Source organism: Hypomesus nipponensis, chromosome 22, assembly GCF_054491055.1.
Source record: "Hypomesus nipponensis isolate SF chromosome 22, ASM5449105v1, whole genome shotgun sequence".
Classification (NCBI taxonomy): Eukaryota; Metazoa; Chordata; class Actinopteri; order Osmeriformes; family Osmeridae; genus Hypomesus; species Hypomesus nipponensis.
In genome coordinates, this window is record NC_140382.1 from 4,907,283 (window position 1) to 4,935,235 (window position 27,953).

Below are 27,953 nucleotides of genomic sequence, written 5' to 3' on the forward strand. Positions count from 1 at the left end.
CTCTACAAACATTGGGAGGCCTACATTTTAGTTGAAGGTTAACCCCTATTAAACTCTAAATAGCAGGAGTGTATACTATTTTATGCGCAATTCAATAGTGTGTTGAAAACGATTTTCAAATAAAAACGCAACCTGTAGAACCAATGCAAAACAAAGAAGACAAATCATTGCCCCCTTCGAGATGTCTTGCATGGTCTATAATGAGGGCATGATAATGCTTCAAATGATTCACAAAGCGGTTTGAGCAGGATGAAACGTGTTTGTGCGTTAGAACGGTTTTATCAGCGCGAAACACTCACAGGAATTCCGGTTTGGGATTGTCCATCCAATTCCTGCGTTCCACAGGAAGTTTAGCATAAAAAGCAACTGAAAAACGCCCAAAGGCATTTCATTGCTCGCCAGTCGGTTTTAGTGGAGCACAGAGATTTAACCGTAGAGATTTTATTTCAATAAAAAGCGTGGGATGACTTTAAAAGTAATGGTTAGCATGGAAGGGTCCTCTAGACAGTTAATGAAGAGGTCGCGGCTTGATCCCATGGCCTCCATACAGCAAGCGCTCGGAGACGCATTGCATGACATCAAATTTAAGGGGTAAGCGTTAACTCAAGTTTTCACATCGTGAAAATATCCATATTGTTGACAAATCATTTCAAGTTTGACTTCAAAATGTTGCTTTTTATTGCAAACACATACTGTACATACTTTTTTATCCTGTTGGCATATAATATGCCTACTATGAATGCCCATGGATCTGATTAATTTCTATCAAAACAATTGAACACATTTCTCAAATGCGTTTGCCATTGCCCAGGTGGAATAATGGCGTGTTTTGATTGGATACAATCATTCATGGATCTTTTAGGGCTTCCATAGGCTATAATTGCGAAACAGGCTTTTATGTTGAATCAATCCATCTCACCAATTATGACGATCAGGCTAGTGATTGAGTAGTTATTGGCAGTGATAAATTAGTGATGACCTGTAGCTACAAAAAGTTTTGAATAAAAAAGTGAATTGTTCTCAGTATGGCCAATTATGCGAGACCTGCGGGGGAAAGACCACCACGGTTCACGTCAAATTCAGACAAAACCACTTTTTCCCCCAATTGTGTTCAATGACGTCACCCACAGGGTCCCCCCACTAGCGCTTGCAGGACTTTTAGCTGGCTCGAGCTGGAGGAGGTACTACGGCGGGTACCCCCATGAGCGCACTGACAGTTCGAACTGACCGAGTCTGAACCTGCGAACGGTGGTGGTACTTGGATACACGGAATTTGAATTCACTTTTGACATTCAGTGTTCGCGTGCTATCGAGTGGGATGTACAGGGGCTATAACAGTTTGGAGGATTTTTCATAGTGTGTTGTTTTCCATACAATTGCGCAAAGCCTATCACTTGGGCCAGATATAGGATTAAACACATTTACGTTCTGGAGTTACTTACTTGTAAGTTGCAATTTTTATCATTCACAATCTCTTTTGACTTTTACGAGTAATTTTGGAGCGGGTGAATGGCTCATTCATTCCGCATGTGTGTGTGCACGCGTTTGTTTGTGTGCGTGCGCGTTTGTTTTGTGTGTCAGAGCAAGAGATGGAAACTAAAAGAGCATCTCTTGTTCATTTTAGTTTTGTGTTCTTGTGAAACAGTGCCCTCTATTGGCTACAGTAGGAATGTTTCATGTTTTTAAGCTCCCAGCCTCACTCAACTAGGTGTCGTTGTAATTCTAACTTTGTTTAGTAAATGAAGGCTTAGCTGGTCATGGAAACTTTATTTCTCACGTTGCTGCTTCGATTTTGTTCAACAACCCCACAACTGCACATAGTCAGCTAAACTTTGCTGAGCAGGCTTTGTGTGGTGGTTAGTGGGGAGAGGGGGCCCAGGGGAAAGAGAGGAGGGGGGGCTTGAAATGATGGTTGGTGAGGGGCTGAGCCGTCATTCAGAGAAATCAATGTTGAATTCACAGGGCAGATCTCTGGTTGGCTTGCAGACAGCTTATTGCGGATTCCAATGGTGACACTCCATTCACACGTAGAGATCACAGAGCTCACCCTGTCCCTGGTTGTCCTGTGATGTCATACACACCCTCAGGCATCAAAACTCAGATTATTGGCAGCAGTAGCCTGTTTGACAGTCAGCCATGATACGACAATTGAATTACTGGCAACGTGGGCGGCCGCGGGCTACGGCCTTTAAATGTCACCTCAGTGGCTGTGGCAAGCTGGCCCCGAGGTTCCACACCCAAACGTTGCTTAGCGGCTCACGGAATGAATCGGCGTGTCATGTTGGAGAGGTGAATTTGTGGAGGAGAGGGAGAGGAACACACGGCCGGGACAGGCCCCTGTGTTTCGCTGCTCCCCTGCAGGGTTGAGAGAAGGCTCCCAACGTCGATTTGGCTGTTTGTGAATGGACCCTGACTAAGCCATGCGTGTCTACTCTCTGGGAGCAGGGCCAGCGGGGGGATCAGAGAGACATGCTGTCATCCACAGCTTAGCATCATCGCCCGGCTAACTCTGGTTCGCTAGCCACCTAGCCTAGCTCTACGCTTAGTATTACACTCGGGAAAACAATAGGGTTTTAAAGCCAGCTAGGGTAGATTCTCTCCCATATCAATTCCGTAACAGCCCTAGGGACCTAAAAACCGATTAATTATTAATTAACCAATAGGCACACTTTATCCAGTCTAGCCAGGGCCTAGCTTCTCCCATGAGTTATCCCTTGTTTGACAGTCTGTATGGAAGCCTTACTCAATCTCTCTATCAAGTAGCAGACAGAGCCCAGACGCATTAGCTCTGTGGTGGACATGACTTCCAATTCTTCAGGTTGAGCTTGTGGAATAAAGAGGAAGTCTACTGGCTGGCTGACAGTCTATTGGACGTGCTAACTGACTCCTCTCCAGTGACTCTAAGCCTCCTCGCCTCAGTCCCTTGTGCTCTATGGTTGATGTGGTCTTTGCTATCCTGTAGAGTGAGGGAGGGAGCAAGGCAGGGGCCCGCCGTGCTCTCTTACATTTACATTACATGTAGTCATTTAGCAGATGCTCTTATCCAGAGCGACTTACAGTAAGTACAGGGACAATCCCCCCGAGGCAAGTAGGGTGAAGTGCCTTGCCCAAAGACACTATGTAATTTTGCACAGCCGGGAATCAAACCAGCGACCTTCTGATTACTAGCCCGATTCCCTAACCGCTCAGCCATCTGACTCCGACCTTCCGTCGTGTCAGGTAGTCACTGCAGGATGGGTCAGCGGGAGTTCACTAGCATGTCCAATGAGAGAGAGAGACAGATAGACAGACAGAGAGAGAGAGAGAGAGAGAGAGAGAGAGAGAGAGAGAGAGAGAGAGAGAGAGAGAGAGAGCACATGAGTCTGTTACAATGGGTATTCCTGTGCAACTCATCTGCAGGTCAACGTGGATCTGTCTGTTTGTGTGTGTGCGTGGTAGTTGGGGGAGGGGGCGGTTAAACAGCCGTGTAATACCATGTCATCATTCCACACTGGCAGGGGGCCGGGCCAGACGTCGCCGCACTCTACGTGACGCTGGCTGGGACAGAACATTAACCTATCAGTGAGCTAGCCAGGTTGCACTCTGAGTTCCCTTTACAGGCACACACTAACACACAGCTCACCTACACACACACACACACACACACATTTACACAGTCATGAACATGAACACACACACAGGCTGACGACGAATGATCAGTCTGATACAGGGTATAAAGTGCTAACCGTAAGTGTAGCGTATTTACTGCTGGTTGTAAAATGGGGGGTGGGGGGGGGGTTGGATGGGGTAAGGTACCTGGTTAAATGCACCCCCTGTTGCTGCCTATGCTCTCAATCCATTCTCTTTTATGGCTGCCATCTTTGAAAGTGCTCACCGGGGAAGCGCTCCGAAATCTATTTGAACCTCCGGACGCTCATTAAATGAGCGTTGTTATACGTGAATAAAAGAGTGGAGAGCTTTAAGCCTTTCAAGATGGCACTGCCCTCTCGCTCTCCCTAACAGCCGTACAGTGTGGAGTCGTGTCAGGAATAGAAAGAACAATATGAACTCTTCCAGAAAAAGTACCTTTGTGAATGCACCCAAATGTCGAACGACCCAGTTTGCAGTTAAGAGAAATTGATATGAGTGCTTTTGGCATGATAATCGTTGCCACATTTTTTATAATGGCAGAGTGGAACGGCGCAGGAACGTTTATATCTCTCAGACCTCCCACCTTTAACACTGTACATAGATCAACGCCAGACCTTTAAATACCCGAATGTCTAGACTGTTACACTGTACATCTCTAAATATTACATTGTTACTCAGTTACATATACAAATGTTACACTGTTAAACTGTTATATCTTCAAATGTTACATTTACTGTGACATCTCTACAGGTTACACTGGTACATCTGCAAATGTTACACTGGAACATCTGTAAAGGTTTACATTAGAAAGATCCCAGTTCTCCACAAAAAAAAAAAAAACATTCAGTTAACGTAACCTCTGTCTAGAGTTCTCAAGCGCCTTTATTTGAGTGCTGTTTAAATCTATTTCTGTCCCTCTTAGAATATCACTTTAGAAATTCTTGGCTGCTTTCAACATAAAACCTGTAGCTCCCCCACAGGTCCCCCTCCCCTGCCTCAGCTTTACTGTTCCCCTGGGAGTAGTGCAGATGAGGGGCTGACGGCTGCGACACTGTTTAATGTTCTCAATCCAGACCTCTCACCACCTCTCGCCACGTAATAGCCGCTAATGCTTCCCCACACACTGTGAAGGCGCTCTGACTCCATCAGGCGGAGTGAGGGCGTGGGGGGAGGAGGGGTGACGGGATTGGGGAGGTTGGGATCCTCTTCTAAGGTTCTACTTGACACATCCCAGCTGAGGCTCTGACAGCATTGGCCAGAACACGTCAATCTCTGAGGCGGTTCGTGCCTTTGAATGGAATGGCCCCGACTGTCGTTGACGGCTTTCGGAGCAGAGACGGACGGCTTGCGTGGTCGGGCGGGTGTTTACGGGGGCAGGCTTTCTCTGTTTCCAGGAATGTACAGTTGTGTGAAGAGTGTGTTCGCAGTGAGCAAGACAAATAGCAGGAGCAGTGTCAGACATTATAGAAGGGATTAAAACCCTTTTTCAGTCTCTCGCTTCGCTGTTTATCTAGAGTTCCATATTTTTCGTGCTGTCTTTTAGTCTTTCACTTCCTGACATATTCACCCATTCACTCATCCCCTGTTTTTTTTCTTCCACCAGGTAGCTGGAGTCATCCTTGTGGAGTACAATCGTCTGTACAAACACCCGCTACCCAGTGTGAAGAGGGACTCGCAGCCACAGCCTTCATCCCCTCCCCCTCATCCTCCCTTCCTCCCTCACCAGACCAAGAAAGAGAGCAACTGAGAGAGACAGAGCCAGAGAGCGAGAGAGAGGAACGTGGGAAAGAAGGAGACATGTACCAAACGCTCCTCCTCTCCTCCTCTCTCTTCATCCTTCATGTGGCAGGCACTCCCCAGTTCCTCGGTCACCATGGGTAACGGCTCCCTGGTTACCCTCCCTGTGTTTATTATGTTGTGTCAGTCTGTCAGCTTTGGTCCCGGGACGACCCGGCTTCACGGGCCGCCTGCTTCTGTAACACTCCAGCACTTAAGTGGTTAATGAGGGTTATTTGTTGCTGTTTGTTTCACTTGACATTCTCACCCTGAGTAAATGCAAACCGATCGTCCGGATAACATTTACCAGTGTGTTGTCTCAGGAATTGAGCTCTCAAACACCCGTCCCAGACTGTTAAAGGGAAGTCAAGTTAGACTTCCAGCAGGTTCTTTAGTCCCAGCCGATGTGCTCGCAGACCAAAAATAATCGGTGACACCTTTCAGACGTTGGGGGGGGGGGGGGGGGGGGGGACAAAAGATCATAGGCCATACTCAACTTGACACATTCGCAGGGCGATTATATCAGCCAATCCAACCCAATTACACGTCATATTCCAGCGAGACAGAGGTCAAGTCTAGATCCCGTCTCCTGAGAGGACTGTGCATAACGGGTGTGCTGGGAGTGGGAGGTGGGAGTTGATTTAGGATCCCAGCCTGTCCCGGGACACAGTGGGGGTAGCCCTGGCAACGCTTCAGAGCTAATGGAGTGCCTTCATTTTCCGTCTTTAGTCATGAAGATTCCTGTCAGTTTTGCTCTTCAAAGCGGAGAGCTTTTAGTGGTTAAACGGTATAGTTGTTTCGTATTTTCTCTTGGATGCAGGTTCAGTTCCATGACAAGGCCGGTCTACAGACCCACCACGTGGATCATGCTACAGGACAGTTCAGATGGAATACATTAGTCACCATGGAGATGTCCTTAGATGGGGTTTTGAATTTTTTGCATCTCAATAACCCAGCGTGTGCGTGGGAGTGTTTGTGTGTGTGTGTGTGTGTGCGTGTCTGTCTGTAGTGATATCAGTGTCGTCGGTGGTTCTTACCGGTCGGCGCTACAGAGCCTGTCAGGATGTCCGTGGTGATCTATGCGCCGTCTCACCTCTGTATTTCCTCCTCGCGTGTGTGCAGGAGGAGGGTGTGCAGCAGAGATGTCCGTCACAGCGGCGTCGTCACGGCGACCGAATCCTACATCCAGCCCGTCCACAAGCCTTACATCACCCTGTGTCAGGGTCACAGACTGTGCAGTACCTACAAGTAAGGAGCACTTATTCACTAGGAGCACCGGCACACAGACTCAACAGCACACACACACACACACAGACGAAATCATAATTTAGTATGCACAGACCCAGCGAGAGAGTAACATCTCCTGCAGCGCTCCTTGCACAAACCCAGCAGAGGCACGAGCCCTGCAGTCCTGCTCGACGCGATATACTATCTGAAGACTGCGAGATGCACGCAGCAACCTGCCCACCCACCAGCCTGTGGACCAGACTGGGGGCTGTGTCCTGTCGCAGCAAACCTGGTTCATTTACAGGGATCAGTGACCTCCTAAATGCCTTTCAAGGTTTCAAAAGAAGTTGTGGTGCATTTGCTACGCCTCTCGGTTGGCCATTACGGGACGGATCCCCTTGATTTCATTGCAGTGGGTAAAGCTAATCAAGTGCACCCCAAAGTACTGGTAGAATAGCAGACCCAAGTTTGCAAAGGCGTAGGCCAAAGAGCAGTCTGTGAGACAGACACGAGACTGGTGTTATGATGGACCCATCGCAAGAAGTTTGTTTGTGAGATAGACTAGACTGCCCTCTCAGACAAATACACATGCATAATGGGGTCGTGGCGGTACAGTTTTGGGTGGAATCTAAATATCGGTACTTTGTGCAACTACGGGAAATGAACTTCCAGCCCGCAGAGACCGCGACCCTGTTTGTGTTGGACAAGCTCTCCCTCCATGCGGAGGCCTTCTCTCTATCCCTCCCTCCTTCTGTGTCTCTCTTTCTGTTACTCTCTCTTTTTTTTGTTGTTACATTTCTCTCGTTTTTCCATTCTGTATCTCTCTTGCTTTTTTTGATCGGTTCCTCCATTTCTTCCTCTCTCTCTCTTTTCACTCGATTTCTCTCGGACTCTCCTCTGCCTCTTTTCCTTCCAGATTTTCCCCCTTCCCTCTCTTTCTCTTGCTGTGCTATGCAACCGGGCACCACAGTCGTACATTATAATCATAGGATTTCCTGTGTGGAACTGTTTGTATTGATTCAGTCATTTCTCTCATCTGTTCGTCATTGTTTTTCTCCTTTTGCTTCCCAATGCCCTACGTTATCCAGACTGTCTCTTCTTTCCTTCCTTTCTCTCGTTCCCTGTCTTTCTCTGTTTCTAGCTCTCTGTCTCTTTCTGCCTGTTTTTTGTCAGGACTACCAGGTCATGGGAGACTCAAGATCCTGCATGGTCTCATCATCCCCTCGTCACTTCATCCATCCCTCCTCCCTTCCCTTCCTCTGCGCCGACACACGCGCTTGGCTCTCAGTGGGCCATGGCTCAATGAGAAATTGCGTTCTCTCATCAGCATGTTTGTCTGCTCGCGTAGACAAAACCTCAACTGCTCAACACACACACACGCACGCACGCACACACGCACGCACACACACCGTGACACTGGCATCAACTACCGCCGTTAACAATCCTTTTTTGTGTTTTTTTGCAGGACGGTTTACAGGCTGTCGTACCGGCAGGTGACCAAAGCCACGCCCCTCGCCCACATCTACCCAGAATGCTGTCCCGGCTGGCGACGCCTCCACTCTCACAACTGTAACCAAGGTAACCGGGACTTGCGTCATCCTCCCAATGCCGTGTATTGCACGGGCTGTTGAGCTTGCATTTCATTTTCTATTCAGAGTCCCTACCCCACGTCAGGCTGATGGAAAACCCTCCCCCACATATCCCCTGCCTTCATACGACATAAGTCCTCGGGTGACCTGTGGGGAAAAAAAAAGAAAAGAAAAACATGGCTTCCCGCATTGTCATCGTGTACGTGGTCATCTCTGTCTGTCCCCCAGCCGTTTGCGGCGAGGCCTGTGTGAACGGAGGGACCTGCCTGCGACCGAACCACTGCGCATGTCCTCTCGGATGGACGGGCCGCCTGTGTCAAACAGGTGAACGCACGCGCACGTCTGCGTACAGATGTGCACACGGCCGTCCACACGCGCACCCTCGTGGACCCACACACACACACACAAGACCCCCCCCCCCCCCCGCCGCCCCCCGAGATGACCATGTTTCCCTCCCTCTCTGTCAGACGTGGACGAGTGCAGTGAGCAGCACCCCTGCCCCCAGACGTGCGTGAACACGGCCGGCAGCTTCCGGTGCGCGTGCCGCGAGGGCTCCAGCCTGGGGGCAGACGGACGCTCCTGCCGGAGCCGCCCCCCCACCCCCCCTCCTCCTCTCCCCCCTGCCCCAACCACCCGGAGAAGTCAGGCCAAAGCAGAGGATTCCAGAGCTTCTTCCAATGATTCAGGTATGTATCGTTTGTGTGTGTGTGAGTGTTTGTGGGTTCCAGAGAGTGAATACTGAGGAGCGGACCCTAGCCAGTCTCGCGGTCCATTATTACTTTTGGTACGCGCTATGCCACTCTCAACTCGTACCGTGAGTAATAATGCATTGCGGCTGGTACCCACGACGAACCTGACCGCAACCCGGATATCTGCGGTTCTGTTGTGGTGCTGACCAGATCGATGACTGGGTGATTCTAGCCTGAGTATGTTGCGTAAGCGTATATCTGTCTTCAGTTAAACGAACAAACCACAGTAGCAGATTAGTGAGAACGCCATCCCTCTCTCTCTCTCTCTCTCTCTCTCTCTCTCTCTCCCCTCTTCACCTACACACTCAATCTCTCCTCTAAACCTCTCCTGCCTGTGAGTTGCTCTGGCTGAAAGAAGAGAAAGGGCAATTTGTCTGTTCCCAAAGATATGGCTGTGTTTGGTGTATCCTAGCAACGTGCTAAAATAATCTCCCCGTCTAATCCGAAGGTGTTGGAGGGAGACCAAGAAAATTCCCCTCCCCCTTCTTCTCCCCTCCTCTCCTCTCAGACTGTCAGCCTTACAGTCCTCAGAGGAAAACTCTATAAACACATAAAATTATAGAACATCAACCATATTTTCAGTGTTATTTCCTCCTACGTGTCTCTCTGTCTTCCGATGTCCATCCGAATTGTATTACTATGTATAGATCAGGGTGAATGTAAGGCGTAGAGGAAAAGGCTAAGGTGGAACACAGGTAAAGGAAGAGGTCGCCGATGAGTTACCACCCAATTGACGACAAGATGAATCCGCTCGGCGAAATTGAGACAGGCGTTTCACCTCCCAGAGCATGCACGTGGATGGAGGAAGCTTCTGGAACTATGGAGCTGTTGCCTAATCAGCAGCACGAAAGAAAAACAGAGCCAGGGAAAAGAAAGTAGACATCTGACCGATCTCTACTTTCGGAAAGTGACGAAAGGGTGGTGGGGGGGGGGGGGGGGGGTGTGGGGGGGGGGGGGGGCGTATGCATGTGTGTGTTGTAGAGCAGGGGTATCAGGGTGGCCTGCCTGGAGGGAGTGAGTGAGGGGGGTGGGAGGCTTTGTGTAAAGTATCAAGGCCAGAAGCTCTGTTTTGTTTTAGGGTGCATACCATTAGCTCTTCGTATCCATGTGCAAGTCTGATGTTGACAAAGATTTTGATAGTTAAACCTGGGAATAAGTGCTATGCACGGACCAAGCTGTACACAGTCTCTAACTGACCCCCCCCCCCTTCTGCTTTTGGAGGAGTTTGGCAAGTTTCTCTTCTTTAAATCTCTCTTTCCCTTTCTTCTCTCTGTATTTCTCTCTGTTGCGGTCTCTCTCTCTCTATTCCTCCCACTGTCTCTATTCTTGGCCGGGACTTGGGTTCCCATTCCAGCACCATCAACCCTGTCTGCTGGGGGTCATCACCCCCCATCCCCCCCCCCCCCATACACACACACCCTCCTCCCTCTGCCTTCATCCCTCCCCAATCCTTGTCTCTATAACGGCCCACATCTGGGAGAGATTGAGCAGCTCTCAGCCTGGCTCTCCTGAGCCAGGATCCTGGGGCTGCTCTCCCCCCTCTGGTTCATGCTCTGGGGGACCGGCTGAGGGGCAGTGGGGGGGGGGGGGGGGGGGTGGAGAGGGACATGGTGACATGTTGGAGCCCGCCCCCTTGTACCTGTCACTGATCCAGTACGAGCACATGTTGGAAGCTGGGATGATGGACCGCCGGTGTATTTATAGTGCACCGTTTGGATGCGTGCTTTTCCCACATACAGTGAGTCCAATATGTATTTGATCCCTTGCTGATTTTGCCGGTTTGCCCACTAATAAAGACATGATCAGTCTATAAATTTATGATAATATGTATTCAAACATGGAGAGACAAAATATCAAAAAGAAATTCCAGAAAATAACTTTAAAGAATATATTTTAATTAATTTGTATATCATTGAGGGAAATAAGTATTTGATCCCTCTGGCCAAACACACTCAATACTTAGTGGCAAAGCCTTTGTTTGCAAGCACAGCAGTGAGACGTTTTTTGTAGTTAACCACAAGTTTAGCACACACACCAGGTGGAATTTTGGCCCACTCTTCTTTGCAGATCCTCTCTAAATCATGAAGGTTGGTGGGCTGTCGCCTGGCCACTCTGACCTTCAGCTCCCTCCATAGATTTTCGATCGGATTGAGGTCCGGTGACTGGCTGGGCCATTCCATGACCTTGATGTGATGTTTCTTGAGCCAATCCTTTGTTGCCTTTGCTGTGTGCTTCGGGTCATTATCATGTTGGAAGACCCAACCACGGCCAATTTTCAGCTTCCTGGCAGAGGGGAGGAGGTTGTCCTTCAGGATTGTACGGTACATGGCTCCATCCATCTTCCCAGTGATGCGGTGAAGTGGCCCTGTACCCTTGGCGGAGAAACACCCCCAAAACATTATGCTTCCACCTCCATGCTTGACGGTGGGCACAGTGTTCTTGGGGTCATAAGCAGCATTTTTTTTCCTCCACACATGACGGGTAGAATTGAGGCCAAAAAGCTCAATTTTGGTCTCGTCCGACCACATAACTTTCTCCCAATAACTTGGTTCATCTTTCAGGTGATCATTGGCGTACTTAAGGCGCGCGTCCACATGTGCCTTTTTGAGAAGGGGTACCTTTCGGGCACTGCGGGATGTTAACCCATTGCTGCGCAAAGTGTTGCCTATTGTTTCCTTGCAAACTGTGGTCCCAGCTGCCTTCAGGTCATTTGCCAACTCCTGCCGAGTGGTTGCAGGATGATTTTTGACCGTTCTCAGAATCATTGCTACCCCACGAGGTGGAATCTTCTTAGGAGCACCGGACCGAGGTCTGTTGATGATCATGTTATGCTTTTTAAATTTTCTTACAATTGCACCAATGGTTGTTACCTTCAAATCCAACACCTTGCTAATCTTTTTGTACCCCATTCCAGCTTTGTGGAGATCAACAATCCTGACTCTGAGGTCCTGAGACAGCTCTTTGGTCTTCCCCATGGTGAACAGTTTGGAATCTGTCTGATTGTCTGATTCTGTGAACAGGTGTTTTTCACACGAGTGATTAGTGAGAACAGGTGGCTTCAGTTCAGGTAACAAGTCGATTGGGAGTGTCTACCTGGTCTGTAAAAGCCAGAACTCCTAATGAATACTAAGGGATCAAATACTTATTTCCCTCAATGAAATACAAATCAATTAATATATATTCCTTAGGTTCATTTTCTGGATATTTTTTTTGATATTCTGTCTCTCCATGTTTGAATACATATTATCATAAATTTATAGACTGATCATGTCTTTATTAGTGGGCAAACCGGCAAAATCAGCAAGGGATCAAATACATATTGGACTCACTGTATTCCCATATTCCCTCTAGGCTCTCACTACAAGCTGGGTTATGGATGTTGCCCCCTCCCTCCCTCCCTCCCTCCCTCCCTCCCTCCCTCCCTCCCTCCCTCCCTCCCTTCCCTCCCTCCCTCCCTCCCTCCCTCCCTCCCTCCCTCCCTCCCTCCCTCCCTCCCTCCCTCCCTCCCTTCCTTCCTTCCCTCCCTCCCTCCCTCCCTCCCTCCCTCCCTCCCTCCCTCCCTCCCTCCCCCTCCCTCAGGGCTGTGTCCCCTCAGCCTGCCCGAGGATTGGCGGTTCTCTCTTCCTGGTCCTCTGTGCCCTCACCCCAATGGTGACCTACCTAGAGGGTAGGAGGCACGATGCTCTGTCTCACGAGCCGACAGTATCTGTTTGAAAAGATAGAAAATAAGAAAAGCACATGAACCCCCCTCCCACGCCACCCTCTCTTCCTTGATAGCCCTTTTCTCGAGCAGTTGGCTAACGAAATCTTGGTGTGTGTGTTGTGTAGGCTTTGGCCTAGCAGAGAACGTGACAGAGGAGGTGCAGATCTTGAAGAACCGAGTAGAGCTGCTGGAGCAGGTAGGATAGTCACGCACACACACACGCGCGCGCGCACACACACACTCTCACACACGCACACACACACACACATGCACACAGACACACGATAACATCGGCAGGAACACAAACACTGATACAGTATGCAAAAAAAAGAAATGACTCAATATCTAGACTGAATCACCAACTGCATCACAGGCACTATGCACTAGTTATTCAAACCTTAGAAGAGAAAACATACTCAATCTCAACCTGAGCACCGTTTCAAAATGCCAGGCTTGTGTAGTGACCTTTTAAAACTCTTTATGAGTTTCATTATAAGCCTATAATACAAGAAACCATCAAAGTGAAGGGTTTTAGGGGTTATGGCTGGGGGTGGGATGTCTATAGCTACTGTTTGTTGGAACATCTTTAAGTAATCGATGGGCTGGCTAGTTCACTAAGAGATATATCTGCAGATAGATGGATGCCTTTTCTCCGGCTGTCTTTTTCTTTCACTCTTTCTCGTTCTCTTGCTCCCCATCTCTCTCTCTCTCTCTCCCTATCTGTCTTACCTTCTCTATCTCTCCTTCTTTACATTTACATTTACATTTATTCATTTAGCAGACGCTTTTATCCAAAGCGACTTCCAAGAGAGAGCTTTACAAAAGAGCATAGGTCACTGAACATAACAACGAGATAGTCCCAAACATTGCAAGCAGCCAAAACATGAAGCATACATTGTGAAAAAGCTAAACAAGTGCCAAAAGGGAAGACCCATAAGAGCATGTAGTTATACAAGTTACAAATAAAACAACATGAACCACAAAAGTGCAGGACTGTACCTGTAAAAGAACAATCAACAGTAAAATATTACACAGCAAGTACAAGACTTAACTTCGTTATATCTAACCTACAATAGCAACAAGTCACTCAATAAGAGCCGTAGTGATGCCCATCTCTCCAAGTCTGTAGAGCAGGATCTGGTGGTTAACCGTGTCAAACGCTGCAGAAAGGTCCAGCAGAATGATGACGGATGACCTCGAAGCCGCTCTGGCAGACTGGAGGGCAGTGGTGACTGAAAGGAGGGCAGTCTCTGTGGAGTGGCCGGTCTTGAAGCCCGATTGGTTGGGGTCAAGCAGGTTGTTCTGAGAGAGAAAGTTAGACAGTTGGTTAGATACAGCACGTTCAATTGTTTTAGAAAAGAAGGGTAGCAGTGATACCGGTCTGTAGTTCTGGAGGACGGCAGGGTTAAGGGAGGGTTTTTTGAGTAGAGGAACAACTCTGGCCTGTTTGAAGGCAGAGGGGAAGGTGCCAGAGGTAAGAGAGGAGTTTAGGACATGGAGCAGAAAAGTTATGATAGAGGGGGAGATAGTTTGAAAGAGAGGGGAGGGAGGGAGGGGAGGGAACAGGATCAAGGGGGCATTGATTACCTCAATACCTCCTTCTCACCTCTCTGTGTCTCTCTCCAGAAGCTTCAGTTGGTGCTGGCCCCCTTCAACAGCCTGTTCCCCCTGTCGCTGGACGAGGGCATGTCAGAGAAGACCACCTTCCTGTCCCACTCCTTCCAGCAGCTGGACCGCATTGACTCCCTCAGCGAACAGATTGGCTTCCTGGAGGAACGTCTTGGCACCTGTGAGTTGGCCAAAGCATGGGCGGAGCGAGGTGGGGGTTGGTGGCTTCTGGGGTTTGAGCCCCGAATGTTTTCTCAAAAGCCCCGAATCCTTTAGGTTTAAATTTGGGTTGTAATTTTCGGCCAATATACATGGCTGCGGGTACTAGGGGTGCTGAGGGTGCTGCAGCACCCCCTGACAGCGCGAGAATTTAAAATGATGTGACTTAAAAATCCACCACCGTGGCACAGCCCCCCGGTAGCGGACTGGCCATCGGGAGCACCGGGAGAAGGATAACAATGGAAAACCAGGCTCAGAAACGTAAGGGTGGGGCTGAAAAATTAAGAGACAAAGAAATCCCCTTCAGTAGACAAGGTTTTACCAATGGAAACATGGCTGTTTGTTTTACATAAAGCTAAACTATTTTGCACTCAAATACAGGCCCAAAAATGTAGGATAGAACTCCCAAACTCTGGGGTCACATCAAACCCAGAATATGCATTAGCAGGCCAGCTGTGGTGGCGTATAAGGGGGCCGGTTCTGGTGGGCCGGTCTGGATCAAAGTCCAGGGCCTATTTTTAGGCAGGGAGTCCGTCCCTGCCGTCCCGCAACATTAAGCCCCCCCCCCCAGCACCCCCCTGATAAAATATGTTACCGCGGCTATGCCAATATAACAATGTGAGTTCAATGTCCTGTTTATATTACACAAACTTGTGTAAGAGCGAGAATGTGACTTTATTTTTTCAGATGAGCTGATGTACACGGGCTACGTGTTAAGGTGAATGTGACGGCTGTGATGTAAGAGCTTAACATCTGTCACATTGTCCCCTGTGTCCTATTTAGGTTCCTGCCAGGAGAATTAGCCAGAGAAACAAGACGAGTACACCAACAAACACACACAGTAAAGCTGGGCCTGGACTGGTCAGTATCTTCAATGGAAACTCATTTTAGGATCGAGGAAGCTTTTTAGGATTTTAATATCCTGGTCAAACCCTCCAACGTAGTGTATTTGTGTCGAGACACACTTTGTGTACATCTTTGAATATACTACAGACAACCCCTAACACTACAGTGGCCACATTTCTCGTGTTTCCTGTAAGTGATCCCATGCACCCCACCTGTGACTGTTTCAACTCACCGGCTGCATCCTCCTGTTAACCAAAACCACATTACTTGAGTCCAACCAGGGTTCCGCCATTTTGGTTCCATGTGTGCTATCTAGTTTCACAGTTTTAGGTTCATATCAGTGCAGGAAGGCCATCTGCTGGTGTCTCCCAACTGTCCCTAAAGTGGCTCAATTGGATCTATATTTATCTATTTATGATTTATTTTGTGGGCATATTTCAGTGATATAATTAACACATTTTGTAGTTTTGTAACTTTTTTTGTAATAAAATTGTTTAATCAAAAACGTGTTTATGTATTGTAAGCCATGCCTTTTGGAAGATGGCGGACCACGAATCAAAGCACCCCACAACGATGACATAAGAAAAAAAGAATTTAATGTATTTATTCTTTTCCAAGGCATTCGTCAAAACATGTATCCATATTGTGTGAAAATTGATGAACACCACATTTTTGATATTAACCATTTACTACGACGGGCCGCCACATGTGTGTGTATGTAAACACACGCTCGCACACGGCTCTGCAGGATGCTGACAGACAACGCTTCAGCCAGCTCAGTTTTCCACACGTATTTTATACCTAAAGCTACCATCAGGTTACACTTCAATAGCTTTGGTGAACATAGAGAATATATATATATATATATATATTTATTTATTTTTATTTATTTTTTCCAAATATACCACCAAAATTTTAACATAACGGCTTTATAATTATTTCAGATTTTTTCTTTTAAATCTTTTCCAATATTTTATATATAATTCATTTCAACAACTGCCAATTCAACATTGCATGGCTTAGGTATGGACAAGCCTGTTCACCTAAGGTCATTTCAAATCCATGAAATGCACTAACATACAGGAATCTTGAGCTGCAAAAGAAAAAGAGCATCAAAATCATAAAACAACATCATTTGCCATCTCTAAATCAATGACAGTTGTACATTTTGGCTGAAACCAATTTGGTAGTGGTTGTGTTAGACATTCAAACCTGCATTTGAAAGACAAGCAGAAAAAAACAACTGCAGATTACAAAAAATTAAAATAAATCCACCAAGGAGATTAAAGAGGTGTCACTGATTTGGGTGAGCTGGAATTACCGTAGGGGTCATGGTAAGCATATGCAGCGTGACTGACCTTTGACAACAACATAGACAGAGGAAACTCTGGCCCTGTAGGTATGCTATAGATCTGCTGCCTGATGCAGAGGACCAAATAATACTGTGGCAGCCACTTGACTACAGAGCTGGACTCACTGGCTCAGGATCAGACACACAATTCATGTTTTCATTCCTGCCGTGTACTAGTTCTTCAAGAAGTTCAGGGAAGCAGAATGTTGCAGCAAATTCTATGTACAATTTGTAGAATTTTTGTAAAATAAATAGGTGTGGTAGTGTCCAAATACACATTTATATAGCAAGCAAACCAACATCTCATTGTAATCATGTTTACTTGAAAATCATAAAAATGGTAATGCAAGTATTATAACACAGAGCTTGTATATAATTAAATACACTTTTCAGAATGGTGTTTAATGGGAAGAAAGTTGCAAGCTACTCCATTTTGCAAACTTTTAACAAAACTATCAAAAACCAGAGGCAAATTCAAAAAGGAAAAGCCGTAATACCGTAAACAAATAATCATTTGTTTAGTCTTCCTCATATTATTTGTCTTTATAAATGACAAAATATAAAACTCGCTATATTACTTTACTTCACAATTCAAACTGAAATAATAACCATCTATACTATAAGGCCAAAAACCTACCCACCAAAATCCAGTTGAGTTTGGTCACAATATGGTCAATTAATGTATTTAGCCATCGTCACTGAAATAAACAAACCTTGAATAGTGATCAAACTGATTTTGAAAGTAACTAGATAATAAGTAGTTACGTTGTGGAAAACATTCCCTTCTTCTTCAGGCTTTCCCTGTGAGTCGAATTCACACACTGGAGAGTTTCTTCTCGGGGTTCAGGAACATGTAGGTTTGTTAGCAGTCAGTGAATTAGTGTTCAGGTCCGGATAAACGTCCAAACAACCGGAACTAAACGAGATCAAGATTCGAGATCTTAACCTCCAATGCGTCTCGCTCACTGTCGTGACTGTCACGGTCTCTATGGAAACATTGACCTCGACCGTAAAACCCATTGATGGCTAATTTATCCCAGATAGTCCTATATAATCTAGTACTATCACGGTCTAACACTTCCCTCATCGGAACACTCACACATGGCACAACAGGAAGCTCGCACTTTGGAACTGTAATGCTCAAACAGTTTGGTTGGACATTGCACTTTTTTTCCCCCCACCTTTGACATCAGACAAACCTTCACGTAGGGAGGGAGAAAGACCCTTCGGAAGGAAGAAGAAACGCTGAGAAGAATAAATAAAGAGCGCCAGAACAGAGAAAACTAAGAAGCACAGCGAAAAAGACACTCGCTACACATGCAGATTAAAGTCTTGACTGTCGGGAGATAAAACGACAAACCAAAGAGGGAAGAAAGCGGCGGAACGCCAGCAATGCACAACATTGAAATCGATGAGGTCCCACTTTTCAGTCGACGAAGTCGGCACAGACGCGGCGGCTGCGGCCGTGACGCTGCCGTTGATAAGGTGTGCCTGGCTATTCTGCTGATCCTTTCCGTCGGTGTGGTCCCGGGGTACCGCGCGGAGCAATCTTTGATCGGCGCATTGGTCAGGTGGCCGTGGAGCCAATTATGGATCGCAAAAAGTCGATGCCACCGAGTCCTGGGTCAACGCCAGTGTCTCGCCTCCTCACCCCTGACCCCCCGCCCTTAGGATAACCTGGACCTCCTCTTCTGAGGAAGCAGAAGACTGGAATGCAGAAAGGGGGAGATACACTTGAAGGGGAACAGCGGGGGAGGGGTTGTAGTGAGTGTGCGTTTGTTTACAGCAGGCAGAGTGGTTGGTGTTTAATGGGACCAGTTACTAGATCAGTTACTAGATCAGTGACTAGATCAGTTACTTGATCAGTTACTAGATCAGTGACTAGATCAGTTACTTGATCAGTTACTCGATCAGTTAAGGCAGAATGAGAGAAACACACAAATGTCCACCAACACATAAGACCTTCCCCCCCCCCCCCCCCCCCCCCCAAGAAAAAATAAGTATTGACTAAACAGGAACATGCCACAGCAAAAAAAAAAAAAAAAAAAAAAAAAACAACCCGGAGATGATGACTGAGATAAGACTGATGATAAAACAGCTAGTGGACCATGGCGGGCTGAGCTATCTGAAAGGCATGCGGGATGAACACACTTCCGGAACGGTTCTGTGGCCAGCCTATCTTCACCCTGCCACGCCGCCATCTCATCGCGCGGGGGGGGGGGGGGGCGTCTGCGGTTGTTCCGATATGGTGGGGGGGGGGCTCAGGGGCGAGGACTGGGACCAGGGCTGCGGGTCGGCATTGACGTGGACCAGAACTTGGGGCCAGAAAACAGAAACCAGCGAGCACGCTTATGACACGTTGTACTTATGGGGTACCTGGGCAGGTAACCATGGCAATGCAGAGGGTGTATGGGGGGGGGGGTGTTTGTCTGGAAGAAGGTCAGAGATGAAGCAAGATTCAATGTTTCAATGTTCAGTGGCGTGTGGGCCCGTTGCTCTGGGTTAGGGGGGCGGAAATGTCCAGGAAGGCGGAGCGCATCAGGTCGTAGGACTTGTCGCAGAGGGACGACACGTCGTCCGACGTCATCCCCTTGGTCTCCATCTTCGGGAGGATCTTCAGGGTGATGGTGCCTGGGAGGAACAACGGGGTCGTCATCACCACCATCACACTGGCACACAGCCAACAGTTTACTGAACGGAAATGAACTCCTTCAGATAGGTTCACTACAGGGGCGCTGGCCCGTACCTGACTTGAACTGCTTCTCTTTCCGTAGGTAGAAGTTGCTGTATGACGAGAAGACTATTGGGATTATGGGAACCTGAGAGAGAGAGAGAGAGAGAGAGAAAGAGAGTGAGAGAGAGAGAAAGAGAGAGAGAGAGATTCAGTTCAAAGTGTCTATCACCCTCCCCCCCCCCCCCCACCCATCCCTCAGCGACACAAGGACAAAAGACACGTCAAGAGAAACGCACGACTGACGTGGCCCAGACAGACTTCACTTTAGCAGTGCACCAGCCCTCTCTCCAGGCGGCCCGGAGAGGCCCCTTCAACGGGGGCCAAAGTGGGGCCCCCCCCCCGGGGGCCTGGTCCGCTTCTGCTCGGCTGGCTGGCTGGCTAGCATTCGGCGCATATGGTGTGGGTGTCCTACATGAAGCATCGCAGGAAAATTGGAACAGCGTTGATGCTGACAATGACCAGGTGTTAGCGATTTTTTTTCCCTTCCCTTTTTTCAATGCGCGTCTTAAAGACATGTTTGTGTGTGCGTGCACACTCGTTAATGGGGAGCAGCAGCTCCTCATTAGGCTGCCCCCCTCCATTCTCTCTGATGCTCTTCAGAGCTCGTCTGATATCCATCTAGACCAGCCACCACAGCGCTCAAGCAGTAGAGGGGGCACACACACACACATATACACACACACACACACACACACACATATATACACACACACACACACAAACGGATGACCCAAATCAAAACGATTACTGGTATGTCTCTTGTGACACCAGTGACCTACTGCACTTTGAACAGAACACACCACCATAGCCCCTACCGCCACACCGAGGCCTGAGGTGAACCTGCACAGTGTGTGTGTGTGTGTGTGTCTTCCATCTTCTGTTGAGCTTTAATGTGTTCCACCTGTGCTTTGTAGCACATCACTGGTGTTGGGAGACATGAGATGAGAGCCGAGCCAGACCTGAGCCTAAACAGGCTGGCAGACGAGACAGGCGAGCCCTGCAGAGCTTCCTGTCTGACGAAACCCTCCCCCTTGCTCCCTCCGTCCAAGATTGCTCTCCGGACCCGTCTCCCTCCCTCCCCCTCCCCCTCCCCCTCCCCCATCCCTCCCTCCCCCCATCCCTCCCTCCTCCCTGTCTCTCTTCTCCCATCTCTCCTCTATCTCTTGGCTGGATCCACAGGCTTGTCATCTGTGACAGATCCCAATAAGCCCGAGCCGTCTGGGTTGTTCCCATAAATAAACACTAAAATGTCAGCGGGGAACACGTTATTGCTGGGTCAGGCCTCAGCCTATCCGTGCCCAGTCAGAATGCTAGCTCCCCCATGTGTCCTGAATAGGCACCGTTGACGACTAACTTCCCGTGAAAGCAGTGCTTGACTCACAGAACGGAGACACACACTCAGGCACGTATGAACATGTAGTCATTTTAGCAGACGCTCTTATCCAGAGCGACTTACAGCAAGTACAGGGACATTCTCCCCTAGGCAGGTAGGGTGAAGGGCCTTGCCCACAAGGACACAACTTCATTTTGCACGGTCGGGAATCGAACTGGCAACCTTCTGATTAATAGCCCGACTCCCTAACCGCTCAGCCACCTGACCCCCTGTACACAGATATGCATATTTGTACACAGGCACACACATGCAAATGCACACAGCTGGCCTGGGGACAAACCTGTGCCTGTATGGCCAGATGGAAAGCTCCCTTCTTGAATGGCAGGAGGTCTCCTCTCTGGTTCCTTGTGCCTTCGGGGAACACCCACAAGCGGATCTGCAAGGGTCAGAGGTCAAGGGTCAGAACAGGCGCTGAATGACGAGGCGTGGGTGCATCAACCGACAGAAACGGATGTCCTGGTCTGTCTTATCTTTCGAACATAAATCTGCCCGTCACTGTTTATGTGCTGTGATGATGTGTTGCAAGCAGAAGCCTTTAAAACACACGTTCAACTCTATAAACTGGAATTTATGGTGCAGCTCCGCAGCACCATCTTGACTCGAGGTCATAGTCCAGGTCATGAGCTGACGATCACCCAGACCAGAGGACTAGTCCTGGAACTGGTGCTACGGTGAGTCCTACCTAGACCAGAGGACTAGTCCTGGAACTGGTGCTACGGTGAGTCCTACCTAGATCAGAGGGATAGTCCTGGAACTGGTGCTAGGGTGAGTCCTACCTAGATCAGAGGGATAGTCCTGGAACTGGTGCTAGGGTGAGTCCTACCTAGACCAGAGGGCTAGTCCTGGAACTGGTGCTACGGTGAGTCCTACCTAGACCAGAGGGCTAGTCCTGGAACTGGTGCTAGGGTGAGTCCGACCCAGACCAGAGGGCTAGTCCTGGAACTGGTGCTAGGGTAAGTCCGACCCAGACCAGAGGGCTAGTCCTGGAACTGGTGCTAGGGTGAGTCCGACCCAGACCAGAGGGCTAGTCCTGGAACTGGTGCTAGGGTGAGTCCTACCCAGACCAGAGGGCTAGTCCTGGTGCTAGCATGTGTCCCACCTCGACCTCATGGGGGAATAGTGGGTTCCGACGTACCTGGTCATCGAGCATGGTCTTGGCCGCGCCCGCCATGACAGTCTTGGCGTCGTGGGTCTTCTGCCGGTTGATGAAGACGATGCCGCCCAGCCAGCAGATGATCCCCACGGTGCCTGCATAGACCAGCTCCTTCTTGGCCACCATGGTGCAGCGGTCAGGGAGGATCTCCATCAGGCCTACCGAGGGACGGAGCGGAGGATGACAGGGGACACGGGGGGGGGGGGGGGGGATGGAGAGGCGGGAGAGAGGACCACAGGAAGGGGGACAGGAGAAGGGGAGGGAGGGAGGAAAAGAGGGTGGAGGGGACACACACCAAAGGAATGGATGTTCGGGATGGAGAGAAGCAGGGAGAGGGACAAAAGAAAAAGGCAGGTAAAGAAGAGAGGGGAGGAGGGGGGGGGGGAGAAGGTTTACTAACACATATACAGTACAGTATGTGCAAACATGCTTGCGTCCTCTGGCGAGTTATCTTCCTCAAAGATCGTGATACGGGGAGAACTTTGAGCCAGAGTTCTTCAGGAGGTCCTTATCTCAAACGGCCTTGTACATAACATCCTCATAAAAAAAAATATATATATAAAAAAAAAAAAAAAAAAACGACGACCAACGTTTTGCTGTGGACGTGAGTCGAACCCCGACACATCCAGGGTGACGGCCCGCGGGCACACACCACACCTGGGGGTCAGGGAGACACAGACGGAGCACCAGCACGAGGGAGACCCGGGACACAGAGGGAAGCTGCTGAGCTCAGGAGGGAAGAGACCGGCGAGGGGCTTCCCCTGTTCATCACGGGTCTGGGTTCAGCTGTTGCTCTCCGGAGTCTGGTGGAGGTTGGCATGGTAACTGACCCAGGACCAGCCTCACGCTGAGCTTGCTTTGGCTCTAATGAAACACCTGGCTCTGGCCCTGCTGTCACCATGCTGGCCCCTGGCCTGCCAGTGTCACTCAGCACTGTGCGCGCACACACACACACACACACACACACACACAGCCTCAGTATGTTTACGACCGTGGAGAGGGGTCAACACTTTGAAAGAGAGACACGCACATTAAACACACACTTTCATCTCCTCAGGCTTAAAGTCTCAGACCCCACACGCAGGGCATAACCAGGAGGAAGAGTTAGACACACGAGTGAAGACAGCCCATTCTCCGGCCCATACAGTAGGATCCCTAACAGTGCTATTCCCGGCCAACACACCATAACACTGGGTTCATACAGAGGCTACAGGCTGGTCTCCAGTCAGGAAAATCTCCCTCCACCCCCCCCCCCTCCCCCCCTGGAGACTTTGCATTTAATTCCACGTGACGCAACCCACTCATAATATATTCTCCAGTCTCTCGACGGGTTCGCGTTCAATAATTCAACGTCTTCGTCGCCCCGCTCTGTTTAGCGCGAGTCGACTGTTCTCCTGGGACTTGGCTAAGCAGTATCCCCATTGATCCTGGCCTTCCTCTTCCGCTCGTGTTGAACGCGGCTTGTCAACGTATCTCTCCGGAAAAATCCGTTTGATGTCGTGGGCCCGTTTTGCTGGGCTCAACCACGTGTGTTGCTCAGTCTCTGGTTTCATCTGGGCTAATGGTCAGGGCAGCCGTGATTGGGAGCAGGGCCGTCCGTGACCTCGGCCCCACTGACAGTGAGGCCGGGCCGGGCACAAATGTCACGCCAACCAGTGTTATATAGGTCCGAGTGGAGGGTTGGATGAGAGCTGGCAGAGGGCGTGGCCGTCCCTGTCTTGGTTCAGGTCTGTAGGTTTGCTGGGCCGAGGACACCCGGTATTTACATGGTTGGATATTTGCCTACAGAGATAGTGGTCAGGGTGCCATGGACCTTGTTCAACGTATTGTGTGAATATGTGTGTAAATGTGTCACTGAGGTTTATCAGCGAGTCTGTTTGACTGTGTGTGTGTGTGTGTGTGTGTTTCCTACCCAGCACATCCAAGGAGCTCTGGTGGTTGGAGATGATGACATAGGGCCCCGCTGTTTGCAGGTGCTCCAAACCGCTCACTTCAAACCTCAGACCCAGGAAGTACTTCACGTGACGAACCAGGAAGCGGATCACCCTGGACAGGAAACAGGTAAGCCAACCAGAACATGTTTAGGAAATGATTATTATTGCACACTGACGACAGTAGATTTCATAAGTTCTATGTATACTGTATATCATCAATATTATTATATTACCAATCAAGCCTTTCCTGTTACAGTTGCTTAAGATGGAAATGTAACTACGTATTCCTTATTAGTTACGTTTGTTTCTAAGGTGGCGGATAATCTGCCCTGAATGAGTTAAACGCTCCAATAAGCTTTGAGGAATTGCAATCCAACCATCTGTCTGTCAATGTTTCCTTGAGGTGTTTGGGGCTCCTTCTGGCATCACACATGTCATTTCCTGCGATAACAGGATGATGACAGCGCTCACTGAGTCAGCCACAGGGGGCTGATCCACCAGGGAAAATGGTTCCCATCAATGGGGTCATGTTTAAAATGACACAGAAACAAAGCCAAGCGTGTGATCCGTACACCCTAGAAGGCTTTCGATGTTAGCGCTGCACATGTGCAGTCCTCCACACACATGCATACAGGCTAGGTTATGTGCAAAAGCCCTGTGTCTGCATGCAGGTCCGTAAAGTAGGCGTGTATCATGGCCCTCTGTCTTCATGTTGGCTAGCTCAGTGGGAATGTGCAATAGCTCATGTCTTCATAGCGGCTACGGCCGGTACAGTTGGCACGCGTCACAGCCCATGTGTCCATACAGGCTAGACCAGGCCTCATTTACAGACCTAAAAGGACTATCGTCTGTGTACCAGGACGCTTCAGAGCTCTCGCGGCCAACTGATGTAAAAACGCTGGGCTGTCTTGGGTAACGTTGATCCCATGAAAGTCATTATCAATGTTCCTAATGGGAGGGAGAAGGTTGCAGCTGCTTCAGACCACCACGCCGGAACAATGCTCACTTTGTGGGGCTGGTCTTTCTATGGCACGCCGGCCTACATGGGTGTGGCCGGCCGATCCTGGCAACGCTAACCAAATGTGCGCGCCTTGTGACTGATCAAAAAACGTTAAATCACTGAGGTGCGTGTGTCGTGCCAGTTGAACACAGTGGCACGATGTCAGATAACCTTTGAACAGGAACAACGTTCTATTCAAAGTTGGGCTTTTGTCGCTGCAATGTGAAGATAACGCGGTAAACTTGTGCGGCAGACTTGTGCAAAAGGTGATGCAAGACCTCTGTCTGCATGCCGATTGCAGTTCAGAATGCATTGCACACGCACTTTAGGTCGATAACCTTGTCATTATCTCTGTTAAGGTTTCACATCACTTACTTCGCACAGTCCTAAACGTACCTGAGAAACATGATAAAACCAAACTTATGGTCAAGGGAACAACACACACATTTGTGTTTAACAAACACAAATGGAATGACTTTCACCGAAAGGGAACATTTCTCTTATTGTTCTTTCTGACCTTTTGTCCCCTCAGAATAACCAGAATCCTTCTTTTCTATCAACCTTCTTGGGTCACCATGGCCTGTTGCAATGGCAAGGACAAACAAACTGTTAGCCAACTGGACTTTACTGCAGCCATTGGGGGGAGGGGGGCGGGGAATGAAAGATGGTTCCCAATCAGGAACCCTCATCTTTGTCAAACTTGTCACGATAATTCATGTAGACAGACCTACGTCGAGGCCAATTTATGCTGATGTTCACGTGTTCTTCTATGTCATCGTCAACATCAATGTAGCCAAGAGAAGACAGACTGACTTTTAGAACTGTTGTGTGGCGAGACCAGAGTCGAGCCCTCTCTTGTACGGAGGATGACTGAAGGACTGTGCCGCCCAATCAGTCTGTCCCTCTCTGGGGCTCCGTCGACATCAATGACCGTCTGTGTTTGTCCTTTTTCTCTGCCACTCTATTCCACCCACGTACACAGCACAAGTTGTTAGTCACAGTGAATAGGTTCAGATCTTAATAACCTTTGGTTTAACGACAGGGTGGTACACTAGTATGCAACATAACACCAACACAGGTTCACAATTTCACAGGTTCACAGGTTCACAATTATCTGAAATACTAAAAAACAAGCTTTGTTTGAGCTAAATCGACCTTTTAAAACGACATACTTGGTCCACAGTTTACTGGGGCACGAGGCATTACCTTTCTAGGTAAATAATACCATGACAGGGAACCAACCCAATAATCAGTAACACAACCTGGGATGGACATCCAATCCAACCTCCTCATCTGAAACCCGGATACAATCACTTGGGGCGTCACTGACCCCAGCAATACTCTACATTCTTAGACTAAGAACAGTGTTGTGAAGTGAACTGCAAGGGGGAACTTTCTTCAAATGTACATTGTGTGGACTGCAATACTAATACAATGGGGTTCATTATTACAACCAACGTTACTTTCTTCTAGTTAGACTACAACATACATGATTTGGCTAGATTACTGCTGTTTGGTACACATCATGTGTTCCATGTTGGGTCCAAGATAGATGTTGTCACTTGTTGTGCAACAGAGCTATGTCTGAGGAATTACATATGTCTATCGTTTGCACAAATACTTGCTTTTTACAATAGTAATCAATGTTCACAAACTATTTAACAATAACAATGTTAGAAGAAAAAAATTGGGCCTCGAGGCTATCTCTGCATGCAAAGTGAGGTAATGTTAGCTAGCTGAAACATCTGGCAATGCATTGAGCCTTGTTGGCTGGCTAGTTAGCTAGCAAACGTTACAACCAACCAACAGGCTTTAAATGTATGGAGTGTAATAAACACGGGATGTCAACATATGACGTTATACAAGTACCTTAACTACAAATGTCATGATCTAGTCATCTCAGCATTCTGCTGTTTAGCAAGTACCAAGCAGTCAGTCAGCTAACTGGCTACATCCATCAATTTGTTTTCATAAGCGCAGTCACGCCGCGTTACATGGAGCTAAAACTGGATGTTCTCAAACCTGCTTGTGGGGTCGGCTATTTAAAAGTGATAAGTCTGAACAAGACATATCAATGACGAACATGAAGTTAAATACTTGTAAAGTTAAAAACGGTCCGGTTTCAATATTATATGCAGCTGTCACCAATATGTTTACAATACTCCGGCTGAAGGGGTTAGCCTTCCAACATAATGTCACCTAGCCTACCCGGTGCAGCGAATCAAACATCCCCAATAGTCCTAGCTATCTGTCATTATGCTTTGGTAAGACAAGGTACGGCTCGAGCTTCTTATGCAGACAACTCACCTCATATTCTCAATGTCTCTCCCGCCGCTTTTGAGAATGCTGAGTGGAATCCCAATCAGCCCCAAGCACATCATCCAGGCCACGTAGAAACACTTTTTGAAATAAAATACAAATGTGCTGCTGGTCCACAACAGAAGCGGGACCAGCAGCAGCGGCATCATCCACAGCACATCCATGCTGATCCCTTGAACTGAGATTCCTCCAGAAACTGCCAGCAAACCGCACGGTTCGATGATGGCTGGCTAACTAACTAGCTCTTAGCTATGCAAACACGAGCGTGAACAGAGGCACTGTGGCCCCGACTGGCATTCCAGCCTCCGACGTCAACGGCTTGGGTCAACTTCAGCGGCGTACAACTTGTTCTCAAGCTAAAATAGCGTGCTTCTTCCAAACGTGGACGCTGAACATAACACTAACTAGGCAACACTTTCCATGTGATGGTAGGGAAAGGCAACCTCGCGAGGCGGAGCCGATGAACTCTGATATTTTGCTGTACATTTCTGTTTCCGGTAGTTTAGCACTCTATCTAGTGGTTCACGCGATGAAATCTCAGCTAATGTGAAGCTCGCCTGATGTGCACACAAACAAACAAACATTACAACTCATGATAAAGGTCAAGATTACATCTTTAAAATATGGTTCCTTTGTCTGTTTCTTCCTTTCAATTTCATCTAGAAATACACAACTATTATTGCAATCAAAATATATAGGTCCAGTTGTTTAGTTCATGTTCA

At 48.4% G+C, this 27,953-nt stretch overlaps 2 protein-coding genes across 2 annotated transcripts; one reads left to right on the plus strand and one right to left on the minus strand.

The window, feature by feature from the left end:
• Nucleotides 1–384: 384 nt before the first annotated feature.
• Nucleotides 385–15,852, plus strand: egfl7 (EGF-like-domain, multiple 7). The gene is made up of 9 exons (XM_084686643.1): nucleotides 385–591; nucleotides 5,234–5,507; nucleotides 6,529–6,654; nucleotides 8,099–8,211; nucleotides 8,451–8,546; nucleotides 8,690–8,908; nucleotides 12,800–12,870; nucleotides 14,301–14,463; nucleotides 15,285–15,852. Exons 1-9 carry the CDS (start codon nucleotides 573–575, stop codon nucleotides 15,302–15,304), a joined length of 1,101 nt encoding a protein of 366 aa, XP_084542769.1. The 5' UTR covers nucleotides 385–572; the 3' UTR covers nucleotides 15,305–15,852.
• Nucleotides 15,853–15,926: 74 nt separating this feature from the next.
• On the minus strand, nucleotides 15,927–27,705 carry agpat2 (1-acylglycerol-3-phosphate O-acyltransferase 2 (lysophosphatidic acid acyltransferase, beta)). The gene is made up of 6 exons (XM_084686644.1): nucleotides 27,220–27,705; nucleotides 23,891–24,024; nucleotides 21,961–22,136; nucleotides 21,106–21,201; nucleotides 19,445–19,517; nucleotides 15,927–19,329 (listed from the first exon to the last, which is right to left on the minus strand). Exons 1-6 carry the CDS (start codon nucleotides 27,393–27,395, stop codon nucleotides 19,172–19,174), a joined length of 813 nt encoding a protein of 270 aa, XP_084542770.1. The 5' UTR covers nucleotides 27,396–27,705; the 3' UTR covers nucleotides 15,927–19,171.
• Nucleotides 27,706–27,953: the final 248 nt, after the last annotated feature.